Source organism: Aedes aegypti, chromosome 2 (genome assembly GCF_002204515.2).
Source record: "Aedes aegypti strain LVP_AGWG chromosome 2, AaegL5.0 Primary Assembly, whole genome shotgun sequence".
NCBI classification, from domain to species: Eukaryota; Metazoa; Arthropoda; class Insecta; order Diptera; family Culicidae; genus Aedes; species Aedes aegypti.
Genome location: NC_035108.1, coordinates 451,327,564 through 451,350,172, shown reverse-complemented (window position 1 = coordinate 451,350,172; position 22,609 = coordinate 451,327,564). Strand labels below are relative to the sequence as shown.

General features: G+C 39.1%; 1 protein-coding gene across 5 annotated transcripts in view; it reads right to left on the bottom strand.

Moving 5' to 3' along the window:
• LOC5564933 (protein sickie) overlaps nt 1-22,609 on the bottom strand; it is a 653,305-nt gene that overhangs the window by 216,907 nt on the left and 413,789 nt on the right. For all 5 annotated transcript variants that reach the window (XM_021848047.1, XM_021848048.1, XM_021848049.1 and 2 more), the window contains 2 exons: nt 22,282-22,438; nt 5,898-7,547 (listed from right to left, as the gene is read on the bottom strand). In XM_021848047.1, the coding sequence (XP_021703739.1) occupies nt 5,898-7,547; nt 22,282-22,438 (1,807 nt within the window). The remainder of the gene's footprint in view (nt 1-5,897; nt 7,548-22,281; nt 22,439-22,609) is intronic.

Genomic DNA, 22,609 nt, shown 5'->3' with positions numbered 1-22,609 from the left:
AATGAAGAAGCAAATCCCAAGAACCACTCTATATATCGATGCGAAAAATGTATCAATATGATTCTATATGTGTAGTGCACAACCCAACACATTTTCAGCTTAATCGGTTCACTAAAACTCGAGATTTGCTTCCACAAAGTTTTGATGATAATTTTTAGAGTGAAACAAGAGATAGGGAAAATAACACGGTCTCCTGTGTCAGCTTAACCTGTACCCAACTTATAAAGTGGAGCAGCTCTTCTAGAGATTGCCATATAAATTGTTTCAAATTATGATGTATAAAAATTCATAGATCTCACTTATGAAACTGGTTATTACTTATGCAAAATTGTTAAGCGTTCAATGAAATCATAATTTCACTGATTCGTAAGTCGTAATTTATAGAAAACCTAAGTATTTTTGCCTCAGTGTATATAAGGGCTTCGCTGAGGCAAAACAACCCACGGTGCTTTTGAAGGTTATTTTGAAAGTCATTAGGCACATTTTAACCCTTTGGGGCCTGATTTTTTCCAAGAACTATTATACAGTTTTTTGAACGCCTTTCAATAGTTTTGGTGCTCAAAATGCTAAACATCACAAGAAATGATGACAAATATTTTTTTGGGAGGTGCTAGGTCTTCCAAACTGCTCTTGAGTTCATAAATTGAAGTCTATGCTTGTAATAACAACCTTGTTCATATGTAATCTACCGTATATTCTGAACCTTCTGAGTGTTCAGCAAATATTATCAGATCATTTCGAATGGTCTAGATTATCTAACTGGTCTGGATGTTCAGTACATAAGATCTACAACGCGATGAGAGTCAGGATTTAGTGGTAATAAATTAATAACCACGAAACGAAGCACTTCCGAAACATGGTGTATTCGAGAAAGTTTCCAGTCATAATTAACGACATCTATTGGGAAGCATCCATAAATTATGTCACGTAAAAATATACTATTTTCAACCCCCCTGCTTTTCACCTTTTGTTTGAGAACAATTGGTGAAAACGTCAGTAGAGTCTAAATGCGTAAACGAGTAGAAACACGTTTTGAATATATGTGTTTGTCGACGAATCTTCTTCTTTTTTCTTGGCATATCGTTCCCACTGGGAGGAAGCTGGCTTCACAGCTTAGTGTTAGTTTAGCACTTCCATATTTATTACCTGAGATCTTTCTCAGCTAATGACCTTTTTGCATGGATATATCGTGTGGCAGGCATGCGCCCATACTCTGTGCCCAAGGAAGTCAAGACTCTTTCCTTTACGAAAAGATCCGGTAATCGTCATACAAATATCGAGCTCTACTTCTTTTTTGCAATCGTGCAACACGACTATCCGTGTAGAGGCGTCACTACTGTACTGTCACAGACAAACAGACGTAACACTCTTGAGAAGCTCATGGTACATGCGTTTAACGATGAATTTGAATTTCATTTGACCGACGCGATCGTTCCACTAGAGGCGCTAGTGTTCGACCGCTTTGACTTTTGATAGTGTACACGTTGCTGAATGATGCAGACAAAACTTACAGGCAATTTGTGTAGTAGTGTGCGTGTTAGGCAAACGTCAACTAAAAATCCATCATTGCAGACAGTGCTTCGCGCGGTTCTTGCAACAGATGGCAGTGTGGAATATAAGACTATCCATGAGGACACTTCGCGATTGGGTTGACAGCAGGGTGCAAGCACAGTGAACACTAAACTTACCGAAATTTCGTTAAGCGTCATCAGTGCTTACCAATCTCCTTTGTTCCCCAAGCGATGATTGTCAAAAATTCATGGTAAAAAAAAAAAAATTTAGCTGATCACAGCTGTCTCATGGATTGCCTTATTGTCAGTTAAGCACTTGGTAAACTCTTTGCCATGACATGAAAAGGCATGTGAAGCAGCGTTTTTCTTGACATAATAGGTATGTATTATCAAGTACGAACATCAATTGTATTTACAAAAGGCATTTTAAGCTACTTTTATACTAATTATTCTATTTGTCAGACTTCTGCATGTTCAGGATGTTCTAGGTTGCCAAGTAGGACATTAAGGCATACACCTAAAATTTTTCCCTGACAGGGAAGTATATTTGCAAGAACTTTTTCGAAGACAGTAAATTTTATTCATTTGTTCTTTTTATACAGCCATTTTCCGACTGCGGTCATAAATGACCGTACTGGCCCCAAAGGGAAAACTTTGATCATTTTAGCGAGAAAAGTTACTGGAACAAGGGTAGACCTGAAGTTCTGAACTCCAGGGTAAATTGGAGGGCCTGGAATATCACCAAGTTCTGAAGTCCTGGGGAAATTGAAGGATCTGCAATACCTCAATCGTTCCTTGAAACAGCATATTGATCCATGAGAAGGTTCAGTCAACATAATAGATTATATAACTTCACTCAGTTTAGAAAGAAAAATTACTGGAACAAGGGAAGACCTGTAGTTCTGAACTCCAGGGTAATTTAGAGGGCCTGGAATACTCCAAACGTTCCTTGAAATATCTTTTTGATTCGTGAGAAAGCTCAGTGAACATTAAATAACTTCATCGTTTAGTAAGAAAAATTACTAGAACAATTGTAGATCTGAATTTCTGAACTCCGGGGTAATCTGGGTGGCTCGGAATACCCCAAACGTTCCTTGAAACAGCTAATTGATCCGTGAGAAAATTCAGTGAACATTTTAGATTTTATAACTTTACTCAGTTTAGCGAGATAAATTACTTGAACAAGTGCAGACCTGAAGTTCTGAACTCCAGGGTAATTTGGAGGGCCTGAAATATCCCAAACGTTCCTTGATCCATGAGATGGTTTAGTGAGCATGTTAGATTATATAACTTCACTCAGTTTAGTGAGATTAATTACTGAAACAAATGTAAACCTGAAGTTACGAACACTAGGGTGATTTGGAGGGCCTAGAATATCCCAAACATTCCTTGAATTAGCCTATTGATCCGTGACAAGGTTCAGTAAACTTGGTAAGTTATATATCTTTACTCAGTTTAGCAAGAAAAAATACTGGAATAAGTGTAGACCTGAAGTTCTGAACTCCAGGGCAATTTGGAGCACCTATAATATCTCAAACGTTCCTTGAAACAGCCTATTGATGCATGAGAAGGTTTAGTGAACAGGAAAGATTTTATAAATTCACTCAGTTTAGCGAGATAAATTTCTGGAATAAGTGTAGCCTTGAAGTTCTGAACTCCAGGGTAATTTGGAGGGCCGGAATACTCCAAACGTTCTTTAAAACATCCTATTGATACGTGCGAAAGTTCAGTGAACATGATAGATTATATAACTTCACCCACTTCACTCAATTTAGCGAGAATAACTACTGGAACAAGTGTAGACCTGAAGTTCTGAACTCCAGGGTAATTTGGAGGGCCTGGAATATCCCAAACGTTTCTTGAAATAGCTCTTGAGATTCTCAGAGGTTGGTAGATTCTATTTGAATTTGTAATGTTATTGTTTTTAACCCAAACAATTACTGTTACGGTAGTAGATTTCAAAGAGTGTGCTTCAGGACAGTTCGGACGTCCTAGAACATCCCATGACGAATCTATGACAAAAGGTCGAAAGACAAAAGGTCGAAAGGACAGAAGGTCGAAAGACAAAAGGTCGAAAGGACAACAGGTCGAAGAACAAAATAGAAGGGACAAAAGGTCGAAAATCTATTTTCAAAGAAGGAAAAATTTCCCACCATGCAAATCATTTTCGACCTTTTGTCCTTTCGACCTTTTGTCTTTCGACCTTTTTGTCATATCTACCTATCTCAAGTGATATTCCTCATGGCTCTGGTACCTTTTTCTTGTTCGTACCTACGAGATTTCTGAGCTATAAATACTGGCTGCCGTATGCGCAGAAGGAGAGACTTCCCGGACTGTGGACTGATTAACATATTATTTTATTCTTTATTTGCAGGATATAAAACTTTTGTCCATAAACCTCCCATGACATAGCAAAGCAAGTGAAATAGTGTTTTCGTTAAAAGAGTAATTCAGTATTATCTAACCTGAACATCATTTATGTTCACAAACAGCATTTCACGCTTCGTATGTACTTATAGTTCAATTTTCCAAACTTTAGGATGTTCAGGATGTTCTAGGTTGTCAATTAGGTCATAAAGGCATATACTTCATATTTTTCTCTGATAAAAGAGTATATTTGGGACAACTTTGCCGAAGACAGTATATACATTTGTTCATTGGTTCTTTTTTTACAGCCTTTTTTGTACTGCGGTCATATATGACCGCGCCGGCCCCAAAGGGTTAAAGCAATTCGAACGCTCTTTTCAACTATTCCGTGTATCAACAAGCCAATACGTCGATTGGCAGTGTCCGTTCTGTGAATAATTTAATAAAATCAGTGAAAACGGCACTACCGCAACTATAGGAACACCCACAACTAAGGGAACACTTACCCTGATAACCTTTACGTTCCCGACCTTCGATAAGGAATTTTCAAAAAGCTGCCATTCCGTCAATTTCCATTTGATTTTATTGAAACCAACCTCAGTTTACTTTGAAAGGCACCAGTTGCTTGTCATAAATGGATAATGCTGATTTCGGAACCATGCCGGATATATTCCGGGTCACGACGGATTCAAACATAAGTATTATTTTTTCATTGGAGTTCCAAACTGAAGTTTTTAAGTATAACGTATGATAATGATCAATTGTCATCATTTCAATATAAGTTGAATAATTGGACCGTTCCGGAACATCGTAGTCGGTACCTCCAGGGCCCGTTTGGGGACATTTCCGTTTTGTGTCCAAAACATACCGTGCGACGTCTCAATCTTCATGAATTCGGGAGAACATGTCAAAAAAAAAAAAGAAGAAAAATCTCGGTACAAACAGATGTGGCCTCTCCAGAGATTCTGGCGAAGGCTCACGATGGTGGTTGATAGAAAATAGGGAATATGTGTACAGCATTGCGAAAATATCAAATTCCCATATCTCATGATTGAGATTTTTCATATTTGAGTTGGATCATCCATCAGACTCCTTGACTTATATTTCCACAGTTTTTTTTTACACAAAACACTCGACTAAAATTCTAATGTAAACAATAACATTGGGATAGGGCATATTTCCGATGGGTTTTATGATTGAATCATTTTTGACAGCATGAGCGTGAGCAAGTGATTTTGCATCAAAATATCATGCGTGAGTTTTGCGTAGCTGATCTCAAATTAGTTTGCTCTTATGGGAGAACTCTGTGATTGAGATTTGAGTGTGAGTCTACCAAAAATGGTGCGGACACATGATTTCAAATGCGATTTCTGAAGGGCAAAAGTGTGGTATAATTCAATTAATGGTGGCTGTACATTTATCGTGCTCTTGAGAAGATCATGATTCACACGTGGTTTATGGGCAATCTCTTAATTTCTGACGTCACAAACCGGTAATTTTGATTTGAAATGTTTAATAAAGAATGCTTTATAGCCCTATAAATGCAAAACTTAAGCACTCCATTAAATTCAGTTGCCAATAAAACTCATTTTTGAGTCATCATTCGCATGCAGCAATCCCCCAACCAATTGCGTTCCCTTTCTTCGGTACTACCCAGCATCTTAATCCCATGAATTAATTCCTCGGCATGTCTCTCGGATTGCTCCCGTCCCGATTGCCGATGATGACCCCTTCATTCCACACATTATTGCCCACCAAGCACCCCGTCATCCAAGCCCAGACGGATCCCTCCGGTACCGAATAGCTGTCACCACGACGAGACATCTCCCCGCCATACCGCGGCGAATCGTCTTCTCGATTCACAATAAAATATCACAACCACGAACGAATCCCACGCACGCACTTCGGCCCTCACCATTTAACCAAACATAAATTATCCGCTTCAATAGCATGCCCCAGTCTCTGCGACCAGACAACCCCTTCAACAGTTTTGGGTCACTTGAAAAAAATATTACTCACCGTTCCTCGATGGTCGTGGGCAGCGGCGTTCGATTCCTCAAGGAGCTGATGTACTGCTGGCGTGTCATCAAGGCACCATTGCCTCCGCCACCACCCCCCTCAGACGGGTACCCGTTCTCCATGGAGTCCGAGTAGCGTGCGGGGATCTTTCGCAGTGCGTCTCCATCGCTGCAATAACCCTGTCCGCCGAGGTCCTCGCAGTACTCCGATATGTAGTGATGACCGCGGGCACCTCGCGTTGGCAGTGTGACGTGACTGTTGTACCCACGGAGCAGAGGTCGCATCGGAACGACGGTGATTTGCTTCTCCTCCTGCTCGTAAATGGTCCCATTTTGGTTCGGGGCAGTGTTTAGGATTTTTGATGGGACGGTGTTAAATTTGCTGTTATTGTTGTTGTTCAAATTGACGTCGTTGAAGAGGAAGGAGGTCGAGGACTTGTGCGGGGAGCTGAGGTTCGAGATCAGTTCGGAGCCACTTTCCGATCCGCTGGGGCGATAGACGACACTGCTGGACTCGCTGGAGTTGGAGTGTTGCCCGATGGAGGCGCCTTGGGTTGAGTTGGAGTGCATGCTATCACTCATACAGCTGGGGATTTGCTGTTGGGATGGCAGTTTCATGGGACTCCCTAGAACGTTATTGTTACCACTGACACTGATAGTATTCACCACATTCATTCGATCACTATTGTTGTTTGATATGTTATTCGGTAGATGCTGGGGCGAGATCAGGCCATTCTGGTGTCCTCCAAAGCCGGCCAGGGCGCGGTCCAACTTCAAGAGCTCATCCTTTGACTTGGTTTCCTGAAGCACTGGCTGAGGCGGCGAAGGTTTGCTCGTTCCCTTCACAGCGGCCATCGGTTTCGGAATCCCAGTATTGACTGACGGTGGAGCCACCATCGTTTTCGGCGGTTGCAACTGTGACTGTTGTAGTTGTTGCTGCTGTTGTAATTGCTGCTGGTGCAACAACAAACTAGTTTTACTTTCGGATTTTGCATCGAGTTTTCTGCTGCCCGTACCTCCCACAGAGGCAGGTTTAAGTTTCGATTCGGACTTCGGTTGGCCTCCGCTGGCTGCAGTTGTCATGGCCGTCGCCGTCGGAATTTTGTGCGCCTTCGGTGCCGTGATCGGAATGTGCGTATCGTGAGGTTGATCCTTACCCACTTTGCTTTTGTCCCCGCCCAGTTTCCCAACCGTGGAAATCTTTGACCCCGATGCGTCCTTCGAACTGGACTTGGATGAGATGAGCTTCGATGATTTGACTTTGGCACTACTGTTGGCAGTGTCGGATTTTTTACCCAAACTGGAGTCCTTCCCACTCTTTCCCGTGGGGCCATCGTTGTTAAGACTCAGACTGGAATCGCTCCGTTCGCTTCGAGCCGAGGAAAAGCCACTGCTCGAGCTGGTCCGTTTGGAAATGGTCGATTTGGAAGTTTTGTCCTGTTTCTCTTTGCTGTTGAATAGTTTCAGCTTTTCCAGCATCGATTGCTTCTGGGTCGGATTTGGGATGTTGGTAACGTTCCCATTCGGGATTAGGGTGACGTTGTTGTTGTGGTTGCTGCTGTTGTTGTTGTTATTGATGTGGTTACTTCCGACGGTTTGGGTCGCATAGGGACTGGCCGGAATCTTGCATGTCGTCTGCGGTGGCCGGAGACTGAAACGAAAATGAAGCATAGGCATTATGTGTGAGTGTGTGATGAGATATGGTCAGAGGGCGGAAGGCACAGAGATTGAGGAAAAGCCATAAAGCATGTTAATAGAAATATTTTGCCAGTCACAGGTTGATTTATCGGTCTGGTTTTGTGTGTTTTTCGAGTAAATTGCTCTTGCTGAATTGCAGATGGGCGATTCAGAATCACCTAATGGAGTGAGAAGTGGTTGTAATTTTGTGTTTTCAACATCAGTTCACCATAAGTTAACCTTTCAAAACTCGACCAATTGACTCATACAAACTTCAAGCTCGGAGCACCCTGAGTTACGATGGAATCACTGGAACTTTCAAAGTAGCTTCTTGTCGTCTAAATTAACAAATTTGAAAGATGTAACTACAGATTCTTACAATTCGATATATTTCAATTGGCCCAGCTTACTTATTATTCTATTTAACCTTTCGGTCGTCGCGCGAATTTTTGTAACGCGAGTAGTCGCGCGTTGTACTTTGTACAACACCGTTGGTGTTGCGAATATCCCAGGATTCTGACCACTTAGAAAGATGATGTCTTCGGCAAAATTGTTGAGTAGCTCAAGGGCTATCATTGTTATAGCCAAGAAATTCGGGATTTTGCCACTAGGCAGTGCTAGTGAGCATGTAACTTGTGTTTCGCAGATCTCCTGATTACTTAGAAAGATGGCGTCTTCAGCAAAGTTGTTTAGTAAGTTAAGGACTATTATTGTTCGAGCTAGTTGATTCTAGGTGGCGCTAGTGAGCATAAAACATTTGTTTCGCAAATATCTGAGGAGCCTAATCACTTGGAAAGATGGCGTCGTCGGCAGAATTGTTCAGTAGCTCAAATTCTTTCATTGTTTAATCCAGGGACGAAAATACTCAATCTACCCTCGCCTACATTGATACCTGCTGGGTAGAATCTTCGTTGATTTTTATTTGTTTTTATTCTCACCTTGACAACACAACAAAGATTGGCAAAGCGCTTGCGCAAGATTTTCAGTTTCCTTTTAACCTGCTGCTACTCAACCGCTTTGTGATCATCGGAAACAAAAAATGATATTCATTCTAACTAGCTTGACTTTTTTACATTCCGCTTCGGGAGATTGTAATTTTTGCACGAGGCACACTAAAGACGCGTCAATATAATCGATTACGTGCATCGGATCGTTCATTACCCGTATAGCAGCATATTTTTTAATTAATATGAACCTCATTGATAATCAATTTTCTAAAACTGACATTCTTCTGATTCTGATAATCAAAAACACCAACGACACACGGGTATCGTTGTTTGTTTTGCCAATCTACTTTTGTGCCATCTTCATTGGTACAATCATATTGGTGGTAGTGCGGTTACTTTGATGGTGGCATAAATGTCGGTGAATTGAGTGTAGTGAGCATGATTTTTTTCGTCCCTGGTTTAATCCTTAAAGTTCGAAATTTTGTAAAATAATGATAGTTCCTGAGCTTCTAAACAACTTTGCCGAAGGTGCCTGTCAAAGAACTCAAGATACTGCAGTATCCATAAAACAACAACTTTAAGCTCATAAGCGCCGCCTGGTGGCAAAATATCCTTATTCTTGGCTCAAATAATGATAGCCCTTGAGCTACTGAGCTACTTTGCCGAAGACATTATCTTTCTAAGTAATCAGGCTCCTGAGATATCTGTAAACAAAAGTTTCATGCTCACTAGCACCGCCTAGTGGCAAATTTTTGAATCAACTAGCCCAAACAATAATAGTCCTTAACTTACTAAACAACATTGCTGAAAACGCCATCCTTCTAAATGGTCAGGATCCTAAAATATCTGTAAAACAAAAGTAAAACTTCCATGGTCGCTAGTGCCACCTAACGGTCAAATTCCGAAATAAATGAGGTACCATCAGATAGCGCTTCACCTCCAGAACAACTTTACTAAAGACCCCAAGTTTCTATATTATTTGGATTTTGAGATATACCGATTTTAAACTGTGGTTTACTCGAACCGTATATAGTGCGTTCATTATTATGCGACTTCCATGTACACTTATTGATTTTACCGTATTATAAAGGGCCACACTGTAAATAAAAACTGTCGAGTATTGTTCTTAAGAAGATTCTTGAGGAATACATTTTGGTTTAGTGTCGATAGATATCTTTGTTGCAAAATGGTAGCATATAAATCACAACTATTGTACAAAGTACAACAGCGCGACAGCCCGAAGGTTAAAAAGGAGGTTGAAAAATTACTATTGAACATACGCGGGGAAATAGACACTAAGGGGTCAGTGCTTTTTTGTAAACTGTTTACCTAGCTGGCGTACGAGGGGTCCTCCAGTTTGAGAAAACCGAAAGGACCACTCTTTAGTTTTAGCATATACCTACACTGAAATAAATCAATGAGGCTATTTTATTGGAAATTTCATATAACAACAACTCCGTGCTGAACATATATGTATTATATGTGTAACAGATTAGGTTCATATGCCACCAAATAAAAATAACAAAAAAATAGAGCCATTCGCATGCTATATGTTCAGTACAAGCTTTGCATATAACTTTGGCCGATCCGAATCTATGGTGATTGTTATATGCATATTCGTCATATCAATAGTATGATTTTAGCACTACAGCAGTGGAAGTAAATTATAAAAATGGTGAAAAACGAAAGTGCCAGACTTAGCATTTCTGTGCTTTGACCTTTTTTATGGTAAGAAAGCTTGTAGAATGGAATTTGATCGGATGAGAAATTTTATTGATAAAATCTATATCTTTTCAGCGTGACTGTTTGCTACAAGAAACGGCAGCCCAAGAAAGATATAAAAACCATCTCTTGTGTGGGTTTCACTTTGAAAGAAGGTGAAAATTAGATGTTCCAGATTTTGGCTTTCTTTGTGCCGCGGTTTGAATCTGGTAAATAAAACAGTTCATTCGAAATTGATTTGAATGAAAATTTATATTGATAAAATTGACATATTTTCAGCAGAAAGTCCACAAGATAATGGTTTTTGCTACGAATAAAACTGTATCTCGGAAGCTCCGTCCAGGTGCTTGTGGATTTCAGTCCAGTCCAGCTCCGTCCAGGAGCTTGTGGATTTAATTTCGGATCCAAACAACTACAACACAATCAAATTATAAATGCGTGCTGTTAATGACCAAATATTATGTGTTTATAGCAGAATATTCGTATAGCGTTGATAAAAATAAAATTTGAATAAACATACATTTGTAGATTAATGTTATCATAATTATTAATGCGATATCCCATATTTCATATAACCAGTACAAACCGTACGCATATGAGCTTCATATAGATTTAACTGCTTTTATTCAACAAACAAAATCCTTTTGTATATAAAAAGCCAATGAAGTTATAATGCACTACCCGGACGTAAGAAATGAATGTTTTCAATATAACAATAATATGGCAAGAAGAGACTCATATCATTTGCACTGCATATACTTCATGTCAGAGATTTTCACGCCATAGTAAAACCTATTAGAAATTCCAATAGCGCAAAATTATATGCTTGACATATAACAATGAATGAGAGAGTTGGCTCAGTGTACTAGCGATAAGTGACATAAAATTGGAATTCTAACGATGGGTGCCGATGGCGGCCTAGTTACAGCGAGAATTTCTCAGATAGCATTAGCTATTGATAGAAGTTCGCTCCTGTTTCGCTAGAAAATTTCTATTTTATTATCTTGACAAGAATTACGCATATTCAGCTTACCCGTTGCCAGCGCGTAAAAAATAATCGTGTTTTTCCCGAACTTAATGAATAACAAAATACAGTATGTACAGTATTAAGTTTACTGAAGATTCGACAAGAATAACTTGCAAAAAGTTGAAATATTGAAGTTCATTGATTTCACTTGAGCTGTGTTACTGAGCACCAAATTATTTTGAACCCTGCATTAAAACTGGATAAACTTGGAAATTTAATCTTATTTTGCTAAATATTCTATTTATTTTTGGCTTATCATAAACTAGTGGTTGATGATTTTTTTTTAATTTTTTTAAGCAGTGTTTCCATTTACATGAAAATTTTTGTTCTGCAGATGATAAACTTAATTGGAAGCAGGTAATGAGCAAAGCCACTAATGCTCTGTGGGTGAGTAAGAATACTTTTGGTAAAAAATGGGGTCTTAAACCTAAAATGATTCATTGGATCTATACGGTTATTGTAAGGGTAGTTTATGCTGCACTAGTATGGTGGCTTAAAATAAAGCAAAGCACAGCCCAAAAAAAAACTAGAAAAATTGCAACGTTTGGCCTGCATGGCTATGACAGGAGCAATGCGTAGTACGCTATCAAAAGCTTTAGAGGCAGTTCTGTATAAACTTCCACTACATCAAAACGTGCAAATGGAAGCTGAAAAGAATGCATTAAGACTGCGAAAAACGAATATCTTTCTTGAAGAAAATCTTTCCGGACACCTAAGTATACTGAAAAAATTTCAAATTAATCCATTAGTAGTCATGAACGCAGACTGGATGGAAAAAATCCTAAACCTAGATAGACCATATAAGGTGGTTGAAACCGACCGCTAAATGTGGGAATCGGGTGGGCCTAGTATTTCACCAGGATCGGTTATGTTCTACACCGATGGTTCTAAAATGAGTGATAATACAGGGGCTGGAATAACAGGCCCAATAGTTAATGTTTCAATCCCAATGGGAAGATAGGCAACTGTTTTCCTTGCAGAAATATACGCCATCTTAGAGTGTGCTTCTATATGTCTTAGAAGAAAGTATAGACATGCAAGGATGCGTATTTTCAGATAGCCATCAGGCGGCTCTGAACGCATCAAAATCCTACACATGCCAATCAAAATTGGTTTGGGAATGCATACAAGTATTGAAGCAACTGGCTATGAAAAATCAGGTCTCCCTGTACTGGGTACCAGGCCATTGTGGAATCGAAAAAAATGAGAAAGCTGATTTTCTGGCTAGACGAGGCTCGAATAATCAGTTTTTAGGACCCTTTTGTGGAGTTTCAAAATGTGTAATACAGATGAAAATAAAAAAAAAATAGGAGCGTAATATGATACAGTCGAACTGGATTGGTACAAATACATCAAGACAGTCTAAACTGTTTATAACTTCAAATAAACGAATTACAGAAAAACTTCTAATCTTAAACAAAAAATCAGTCTATATAGTTATTGGACTACTTACAGGACATTGTCCAGCTAGATATCATTTAAAGAAGATAGGTTGAAGTCCAACTCAAGCGTTTTCTAGAATAAGGGCGTAAGTCGCATGATCGATTTCTCTTCATCGATCCTCTCTTCTGTAAACAAAGGTGACAAGATGCGGGTTTGTCAGCAATTTTTCACCTCAGGATGCAAGATTGCATCGCTGCCAAGCTGTTTGAAGTGACAAAATGCTAACAAACCCGCATCTTGTCACCTTTATTTACAGAAGAGAGGATCGATGAAGAGAAATGGATCATGCGACTTACGCACTTATTCTAGAAAACGCTTGAGTTGGACTTCAACCTATCTTCTTTAAATGATATCTAGCTGGACAATGTCCTGTAAGTAGTCCAATAACTATATAGACTGATTTTTTGTTTAAGATTAGAAGTTTTTCTGTAATTCGTTTATTTGAAGTTATAAACAGTTTAGACTGTCTTGATGTATTTGTTCCAATCCAGTTCGACTGTATCATATTACACTGATATCTGTCGGTTTTGTTTCTGTGAAATAGATATCTCAACACTTGCTTTGTGACTACTCTGCACTATTTGCGCATAGAAGACAGTATTTCAACAAGGGCATACTGAGTCCTTTGAAAAAATTGGCAAGGAAATCCCAATAAAGTAGTTGAATTCATTTTAAGAATCATACCAGATTGGTGTACGTAGCACTATCAGTCAACGGTAGTTACTTTTAATAGTAACTTTTCGTCCTGAAAATATGTGGAGAAAAAACAGACCAACTTAATGGTCGTAGTGGTTCAAATCCCAAACAAAAAAATGGCCAAAACATTGAGAGTTTTGCATGGGAAATTTGATCAAAAATGTCAAATATCTGCTGTCCGGAGAGATTGATCCTAATAGCATGTACAACTAAATTGCGCACGCCGACAATATGTTCTTTTTTTCTTTTTGGAGTTTGTTCTTATGCATTTCACGTCTTTCAAACTTCAATCTCCTCGTAGTGAATTTTATTTTTGCAGAATAAAAAAAACTTCAAATGGCACACATGATATTCCAAACAATCATCTCCTGTTATCTGTTATGAAAACGAAAAACAATTCCTCTATGATTTAGTTCCTAAACAAGCCTAAAATTCAATTTAAAAGATTCGTAATAAAAAGTTTAAAATAGGGCCAACGCGCTGAGAAGGAAGTTGGTGAAATGATTATGTACAAATAAAAACTATTTCTACTTGTTTTACCATATTTTTGTTTTACTATTATTATAGTTGCATTTGTTAACAAATTCACTAATTTCCGAGAACTGGTGATGTTCAATTCCTTTTACTTCGAGCATATTCTTCATATAATAAGGGATGCCAACTGTACTGTTAGCCCGAATGTTAAGCTTCATAGGCTTAGGTTCAATAGTTTTGAACACTGTAAAAGAGGAATTGACGTGAGTTTTTAAATCGCTGCAACAGGCATAAAATACATCACCCACGAACTAATGCCATTGGACAGGCACGGAGTCGCAGCTGTGGTAATAATGAAAGAAAGTGAGCATAATAATTATCAATATCCTTCGAGAAGTAATACAAACTTATTCAAACGGATCAAAAGTGTGTGTCTTGTCAAAAGTATGGATCAATGCATGAGTTCATTTTTTGACGTTTGAGCGATGCCGTGTTATTTACGTGACCATGGCAACGAGTGAATTCGGCACCGCTCAAACGTCAAATTAGTGAACTCGTGCATTGGTCCATTCTTCACTTATGTTCGATAATTATCAAGGTTAACTTGATTTATTTCAATAATACTCATCAATCGAGGATCGAATCCTAGGATTTAATCATCTCATACAAGACGCATGATTCAATGCATGCCTGGATTGGAATATAATGAGCGCACGCAATCGATCTTGATCTGAGGATTTTGAATCTCAGCAGCTCTTGGAGTGAGGTTTCACGAAGACTGGTTTAGAGTGTTATGTTTATGTGTGCAAAATTCTATCGCGATCTGTCAAGTAGTTTTCAAGATGTATTCGAAACAAAAAGAGCTACGCCTGCAAATCTTGGGCGGGGTGATCGATAATCCTGGTCAGTCACACAGATGGATCGGCAAAAGGCTTGGAATCCATAATTCCACCGTGTCCTACGTTGTGAAGATGTTCCAGGAGAAGGAGATCATCGAGCGGCGCGTTTGAAGCGGCCAAAAACCGAAAACGGAATACCCAGAGAAGTCGAGGAAGATTCGGCAGTTTTTTAAGAATAACCCAACCCTTTCCACCCGAGACGTGGCCAAAAAAGTCCATTCGTCGAAGTGGTTCGTCCAGCAGACCATGAAGCAGGCTGGGCTACCTGTTTTCAAGGTCAGGAAGGTGCAAAAACGGACTAACAGTGGCCAAATTGCGTGCGCGGAAGCTGCACCGTGAGTAGCTGGTTAAGCCAGGCTGCACCAGGCTGTCTCGTCATGAACGACGAGATATAAATCTAGTCGGACACCACACAAATCCCCGGCTTCGAGTTTTTTGTCGGTACATCCCGCAGAGAGGTTGCGGAAAAGTTCCAGAAGAGTTCTTCCGCTCCCTCCCATGCTGTTCCTGCCGGATCTCGCTTCGTGCCATTACGCCAAGCCTGTAATGTATTGATATGAAGCTACGGCTATCTGGGCCCCAAGTTTATATAAACATCAAATTACAGTCGACTGTCTATGACTCAATTTTGAAGACACTAAACGATGTAAATGTCGAAATATGAACCAAAAAATCAATGCGTTCCAAGAGACTACAGTCGCCTCTCCACATCTCGATATCGAAGGGACCATCGAAATAGGGAGAGATCGAGACAAAGAACATTAAATTAAGGAACACTAGATTGAGAATCACTCCGTTACTAGGAAAACAATAAACAAAAAAAAATCATTTCGACTTTCCAAATTGTTTTGAATTACTTAAATCTGGTCTAGTAATCTTTGATTAGGAACAAAAATCAACAGGAACACATCGAGATACGGAGATATCGAGATATGGAGAGCGAAATCGTTTGCAGAATGAAGGGATCGAAGCAGAGGCGTCGCGTGGCCTTATTATCAACCTGTGCACTTTTTAAATAGTGTTATTTTATTTATGCTATTATTATGTATACCATTTTTAAGTTGAAAGAAATGTGTTACCAGTGGTTACTAAACTTCGTGTTCAAATATAATTTGCTTCTAGTCTTCCAGTTGGCTATCAAGTAGGCTGTTGAAAAGCGCCAGGTGACGTCTCATACAAAAAGACAGTTATATTCACTCTCGTTTTTCGACATTCCCGGTGTATATTTTGAGTTTTTTAAACACACAAACACGTCGGAACACTTCAAGAACCTAACTGTGGAAGAATCAGGTAAATCCTTTGACCCGTTCGGAAGCCATTTCGTGACATACAAACACCATTCCATTTTTATTTATATAGATAGTGGTCCCGGCAAACTTCGTCTTGCCATCAAGTAGGCTGCTGAAAAACGTCTTGGACGTCCCATACAAAACAGGCAGTTTCGTTCGCTCCCGTTTTTTCTAACTTTCATGTGAACATTTTGAGTTTTTTATACACACAAACATGTCGGAACACCTCAGGATCATATTTACATGATAAATTTCAAAACCCGATTGCCCGTTCTCAAGTCATTTCGTGACATACAAACACCACTCCATTTTTATTTAGATAGATAGATATAGATTATGCGGGTCATCAGTGACCATTTAAAGAGCACTGGATTCTAGCTTATTATTGAAGTACAGGACTATGATCATACCCCATATATTGTTAAATGAGGCGAATAGAAACACTGTTCAGTAAATATCAGTCCTTTTTTTCATTTCAATGCAAAAATAAACACTTTTAGGTGCATCTCGAAGAAAAAATCAAATATGTTCACTTGATAATAAAAGTAAAATTCTTAAAAATAATATAAATTTTAAAACATTTTCGAAATCGGAAAAATGGCGGATATAAAAAATGTTTGAGATTTTATTATTTCATTCTTATTTTTTAATGAGAGATGCAGCCATTTTCAATTTAAAATAGTCTATCAATACTGTATTAGTATTGAACTAATGAAACAAAAAATAATTAAGTGTTTTTTTTTAAAGATTATCATTACATAATAGTAGCATTTCTAACTATAGGTCACTTTATTTCTATTCGCCCACTTTTTCTGTTCAACAGTTTTTACGACATCTTTACATAAAATTAATAGAGGATCGGTTTCATCGTGTAACTTAGTGCACGCATTATGAACAATGCTCGCTTTCAAAACACATTACAAGAGTGAAGATGCTGGCGATAACGGAGGGCGCTCTCCATTCAATTTTCTGGTTGTCATCTAATTGACCATCACAAGTACCATCGCGCAAATGCTGTATGAGAAAAGCGAGATTTTGACCCAGGAAACAACAAAAAACAACAGCGTGAGTGCTAATTTGAAAAAACTTCCTACCGTCAGCTGTCTGAAAAATCACGCTTGCACTTCACACCACAAGTGCGAAGCTAAAAGCGCGAATGCCAAAAGAGAGCAAACAAAATGAATCTCTCTCGTGGACTGATTTCTCTCTTGTCTTCAGGGATGCCAAGTCGATTTTTCAAAAATCGGGAAGATTTCGAAAATTTGTACGGAAAAGTCTGGATTGTTTACATCGCATATGGAGAACCTTACAAATTATTTACAAAACCTTACAAATTCATTTCAAATTTTATCTGGATCTTCCATATTTTTGTAAAATGGGGCCTCAAAAATCTGGAATATTCCAGACAAATCTGGAAGGTTGGCAACGCTGCTTGTCTTCCCATCCGCACGCTCGCACGGATCGAATTTGTTGATGTAGCAAAACTGTGCACCGGTCAAAGTTGACGCTTTGGATACTTACACACTGGCATTTGTAGTTCAAAACAGGGATGGGAAATGTACTGTAGCAAACATTTACCACCTCGACATTCACATTTTTCTACACGACCATCAAAATCCAAAGCAATCCATGACCGTTCAAAACAAAAAAATGTCACGGCTCTTCAAAACTGTAATCTTCTTCTTCGCAACGTTTTTTCAAACCCGAATGCGAAATGACTCGAGCACAGTGGTAACACGATTTTTCCGGTTTTCGGGGTTTTGCATTTTTGCTCGATAAAGGCAGCATGAAATTGAACTTTTTTATATGTATCGCAACGGAATGATTGTGCTCTAGCTGTTAGAGCTAATAGATTTCATTTAGTTGAAAACACAAGCGATATATTAGCGATTGAATTGTTTAACATTTTTTTCAATCATTCACCTCGAGATGGCTGCCCGAAAATGGTCGTAGTGGAGAGACAAAAACAGTCAAGCAGTGTGTGAACCGTTGGCAGCGCAACACCTGATAGTATTTATGCTGCTGCTGCTTTGTGTTTTGGATGACTGGCAAAATCGATGAACTGTGGCAAATTGTGATCACAGTTCCCAAGCCTGGTTCAAAAAGCATTCTACCACATCTAAGACAAGACGTGACAGGTCAAAGTACAAAAACGAAACCAATTGCCTGTCAAAAAAGACCACTTCTCATTGGCCGTTTTGGCAAAGGCCTACTTTCACAACGTTGAGTTGGATTGCAACAGGGAACTTTGTTGCTAGCTCGACCGTGTTGCTAGTTCGCACGTTAGGGTTTTCACAAAAGTTTTTTTTTTTTCATGAAATCTCTTTGTTTCAAATCTGTTTATATTCAATGTTATGTTTACCCCATGAGCTAAAATAAATAAAAAAATACTCAATTGAGTGCAATATAACGGAAATTGTTCAACTTTTCTTGAAAAACCTAATATTAACCTATTATTTAAAAAGTATAGCACCCTCTATTGCACTAAATGAATGAAGCGTGCAAGAAACAACCAAAATGTGAGCTTTGATTTTTTGTTTTTTTTTTTCACAATATTTGCTTAAAAAAGATACTGGAAGCACTGGCTTTTGTATCGTCAAGGTTATCGACTGAAAAAAACCGGGCAGTCTTTGTTGAGCTGTCACGTCCTGTCCTAGTACCACATATACAGGATTGCGTGTACGATATAAGGCTACACGTTTCCCGAGGATAGTGCACGCGTTGGGATTCATCGTCACAGCAGAAACGAGTAGCGTGGAACAAGGTGTTGCGCTTGCGCAGCATGCATCGCGCTGAGCGCGTCGCATGGAACTTTTGCATTTTTTGCATAGCAAACATTTAGCAGTTGATATGTGAAAATTGCGTCGCAAGCTATTAGCAATAAAGGTAATTGAAACAGGCTAAATTTTGTTAAAATAATTATTAAAAAGAACTTTAACACTTCAGTCGTCGCGCTGTTGTATTTTGTACAACACTGTTGAAAAAATCTCGCTTTTCGTGCACAGCAGCAGCGTGGTGGTTCTGACTGTGGCACGACGACTGAAAGGTTAAAAGCAGTGTATATTGTATGTGGTCAGGATGAACAAGTTGCCACCTGTGCAGTGCACATGTTGCACATGCGGACGCGACGCCTCTGGATCGAAGAAATCATCGACATAGGGAGAGTTATCGTGATGTAGAACATCGAGATGTGAAGAGTCGACTGTACAAGGGAAACCATGAAAACCAATTTTTAATATGATTATTTAACTCAATATAAAAATTCTGAATATAAAGTTATGGAGAGATGACTGTAGCGCCATTCAACGGATTATTCCTCAATTAGATTCCACCTTTTAACATGAACATTTTTTTTTCCATTATATCGAGACACCGAAGATTGAAGAAAATTTGCTACTAGCGTCTCCTACCGGTTGTATTCTGAATCCGATTTTTCATAACCAGAGAGCTCTTGATCAGCTCATGAGGAACTTGAGATACGAAAGATTAAAGAAAATTTGTTACTAGCGCCTAGCAAACAAATCCTGATTTACCTGATTATTTTTTACCTCCAGATAGCCCTCAATCTGCTGAATATCTTTGCCGAAGACACCACCAAGGATCTTGAGGTAGAGAAGATTGAAGATTATTTTTACTATTGCCGTCTGGTGGATGAATTCCCAATCAGACTCTTTAACGCCAGATAACACTTGATCTGCTGAACAGCTTTGACGATACAAGCTTTCTAGATGATAAAGATCATAAGATACAGACAATTAAATAAAATTTAACACTGGCGCCACAATGCGGAAAAATTCTCAAACAGATTTTTCATCGCCAGATAACTCTTCATCTGCTGAATAACTTTGCCAAAGACACCAACCTTCTAGTTCATTTGGGTGTTGAGATATCTGTTTGAGGCCAGTTTTGGATTCCTCGTGTTCACGCTTTTTCCGTTACCTAGAAAAGGGGGAGGGCTCAAGACGGATGTCTCACCCAAGGACTGTAAGACCAATTTACCGTATTTACTTCAAAATGTATTTCAAACTTATTGACCTTCTAGTCTCCGTGGCCATTTAAAAACTAAAGGTTAGCTTCGGCCTTCTGAGGGTTCAAACAAATATGGTTTCAAGAAGTTTTTTTATGTAAAAAAATTCGAGTGTTTTCCTAAATTTCTATGTCTGCTCAAACATACTGCCTTCACTTCAAAAACGGAATTTAATTTGGTAAAAATAAAATGACATCACTTGAAATTTGGATTTACTTGCAAATAATTGAAAACAATAAGGGTTTTCTCAATTTTTAAGCAAATCAAATTTTGAGTGTTATCTGAGTAAAATAAATTTTACGTGTAATCAATAATTTATATTTCTACCCAAAAATGTTCTCTGGACTAATGCAGTCAAATTGATGTCAATGGATTTCATATCATCGATTTTAGCAATTCAGCATGTGGTATTCGAAAACCGGTGACATATCAATCTTAAGCGGAAGGGAATCAGTTTTCAACATTCATAAATTTCATCACGTTTTCCCCACAAGTTTAGCAAGTTAGGAACCCCCATCTCCAACAGAACTCCGTGGCGGCAACCATAAATTCCAATCAAGTCGTCCTTGGGGACACTACCGTTTAATCAGTTTAAGCCATAGAAAAGGCCTACTTCGCCCGCCACGGCGCATAGCAAACATGTCGTCACTTAGCTCCTCGACTACTGGAAAACGCGGTCCCCAAGCCGGTTAGGTGTGTTTGTGCGTAGGTGCAATGAAACCTGCTGTGCTGCCGTGAATTCTAAATTGCTCTTGCTCATAATCTCCCCCGAAAAAAGGTAAAACTCCCCATGAACGCATTTTCCTCGCTTTTTGGCGAGAAAACTCATCTCGAATGACAAAAACACAACAACCGCCACCAGCCGCCGACAAACCGACCGACCGTTATTTCCCAAAAGCAATGAAAAGTGTGCTTCTTCTATCGTACAAATGCAGAGTGGTTTGTTTTGTCGATTTAATAAACCAATAAATTTTGCGATGTTAGCCGTTGCATGTCAGTCTACTTTTTATCAAAATAATGAACCTACTTTTCCCACCAAAAAACATTATTAAAAAGTGTTACTTTTCAGCACTGTTTCATAACGGTGCTGAAAAGTGGTTAACCCGTAAAGGCCTGAGTGAAAGCAAAAATACTGAAACCCTCAGCGCTCAGAGAATTCTTAACGGATTCAAATGATTTTTTGTCAGTTAACTGACCCACATGTCTAGTTTCTGGAAAAGGCTAGAGGAACTCGGAAATATTCCTGTGGCCGGAGTTATTCAGGTGGGTCACTGCGTCAAGTCTGGTAAAAAATGGCAATTTTTTGGGACATTCCAAGTAACCTTTATTTGCAATGACAATCATTTTAATTTGCATAAATCATTAAGATCTGTTATTGAACATTATAAATGAAGAGTTTTGCACCGTTTAAAATATACCGGATGTGGCCAATCGGACGTAATGCCTTGAAGAACCGGCTGTAGATTTGTTGGATACTAAACCATTTCAATTCTCGAAAAGTAGAAATCAAACATAATTGTGCACTAAAATGTGTTCCCATAAGCTTGGCACAGATGTTCAGATACAAATAGGTCACTTTATCGTAAGTTTGAGGCGTCCCAGGACTCGAAAATGGTAATTTGTAGGATTAATCAAATGCAAAACTCATAGTTATTCAATTCAATCGTTTCTCAAAAGGTTTACATTGATGCAATTTTCTTAAAACTCCGTCATGTAGTGGTCACATAACAACCGATTCCAGAAATGATCTGTGACTTGAAATTTGCCTACCTCCAGGGGCACAAAAGCACAGTACCCTTCTCACCCGACCTGACTCAGTGATCAACCGGAATAACTCCGACCACATGAACATTTCCGCGTTCCTCTGTCCACTTCTAGAAACTAGACATATGTGCGAGTATACTGACAAATAATCATTTTAATCCATTAAGAATTCGCTGAGCGGTGAAGGTTTTAGAATTTTTGCTTTCACTCTGGCCTATACGGGTTAAGATTAGTGGTTTAAACGCTAATAAAAAAAGCGTGCACGAAACCGAACAAGTAAAACACTGTGAACTGTTAGTCGCAAAAACCGCTACCAGTAGCATCATAATTTTCATCATCCTTGTTGGTATCCCCCACCACGCAACGAAGAGATAGCGCAATAGAGCAACAACAGACAAAAAAAAGTGAGTCGATATTTACCTGCTGCCTCCTTTGGTGATCTGCGTTATTATCGCCGTCCCATTATGCTGCGGACTCCCTGAGCAGCTGTTGCCATCGTGTGGGTTGCTTCCTCCGGCCTGTGCTCCACCGCCATTACTGCTGGCCAGGGTGTGCTTCTGAAGGCCCGGATGAAGTCCTGCGGATAGAAAAAATAAGGGAAAACAAGTGAGAATGAAAATGTTGTTACTAGCAGTCGTCGAGAGTATGTGGAGATTGGAAAATGTAGTAAAAATTTGCAGCGGATCTGTGGGGACGAGTTTTTAATGCATGTTTTGCTTACAGGATTTTTTTTTCTCTGCTCTGTGTT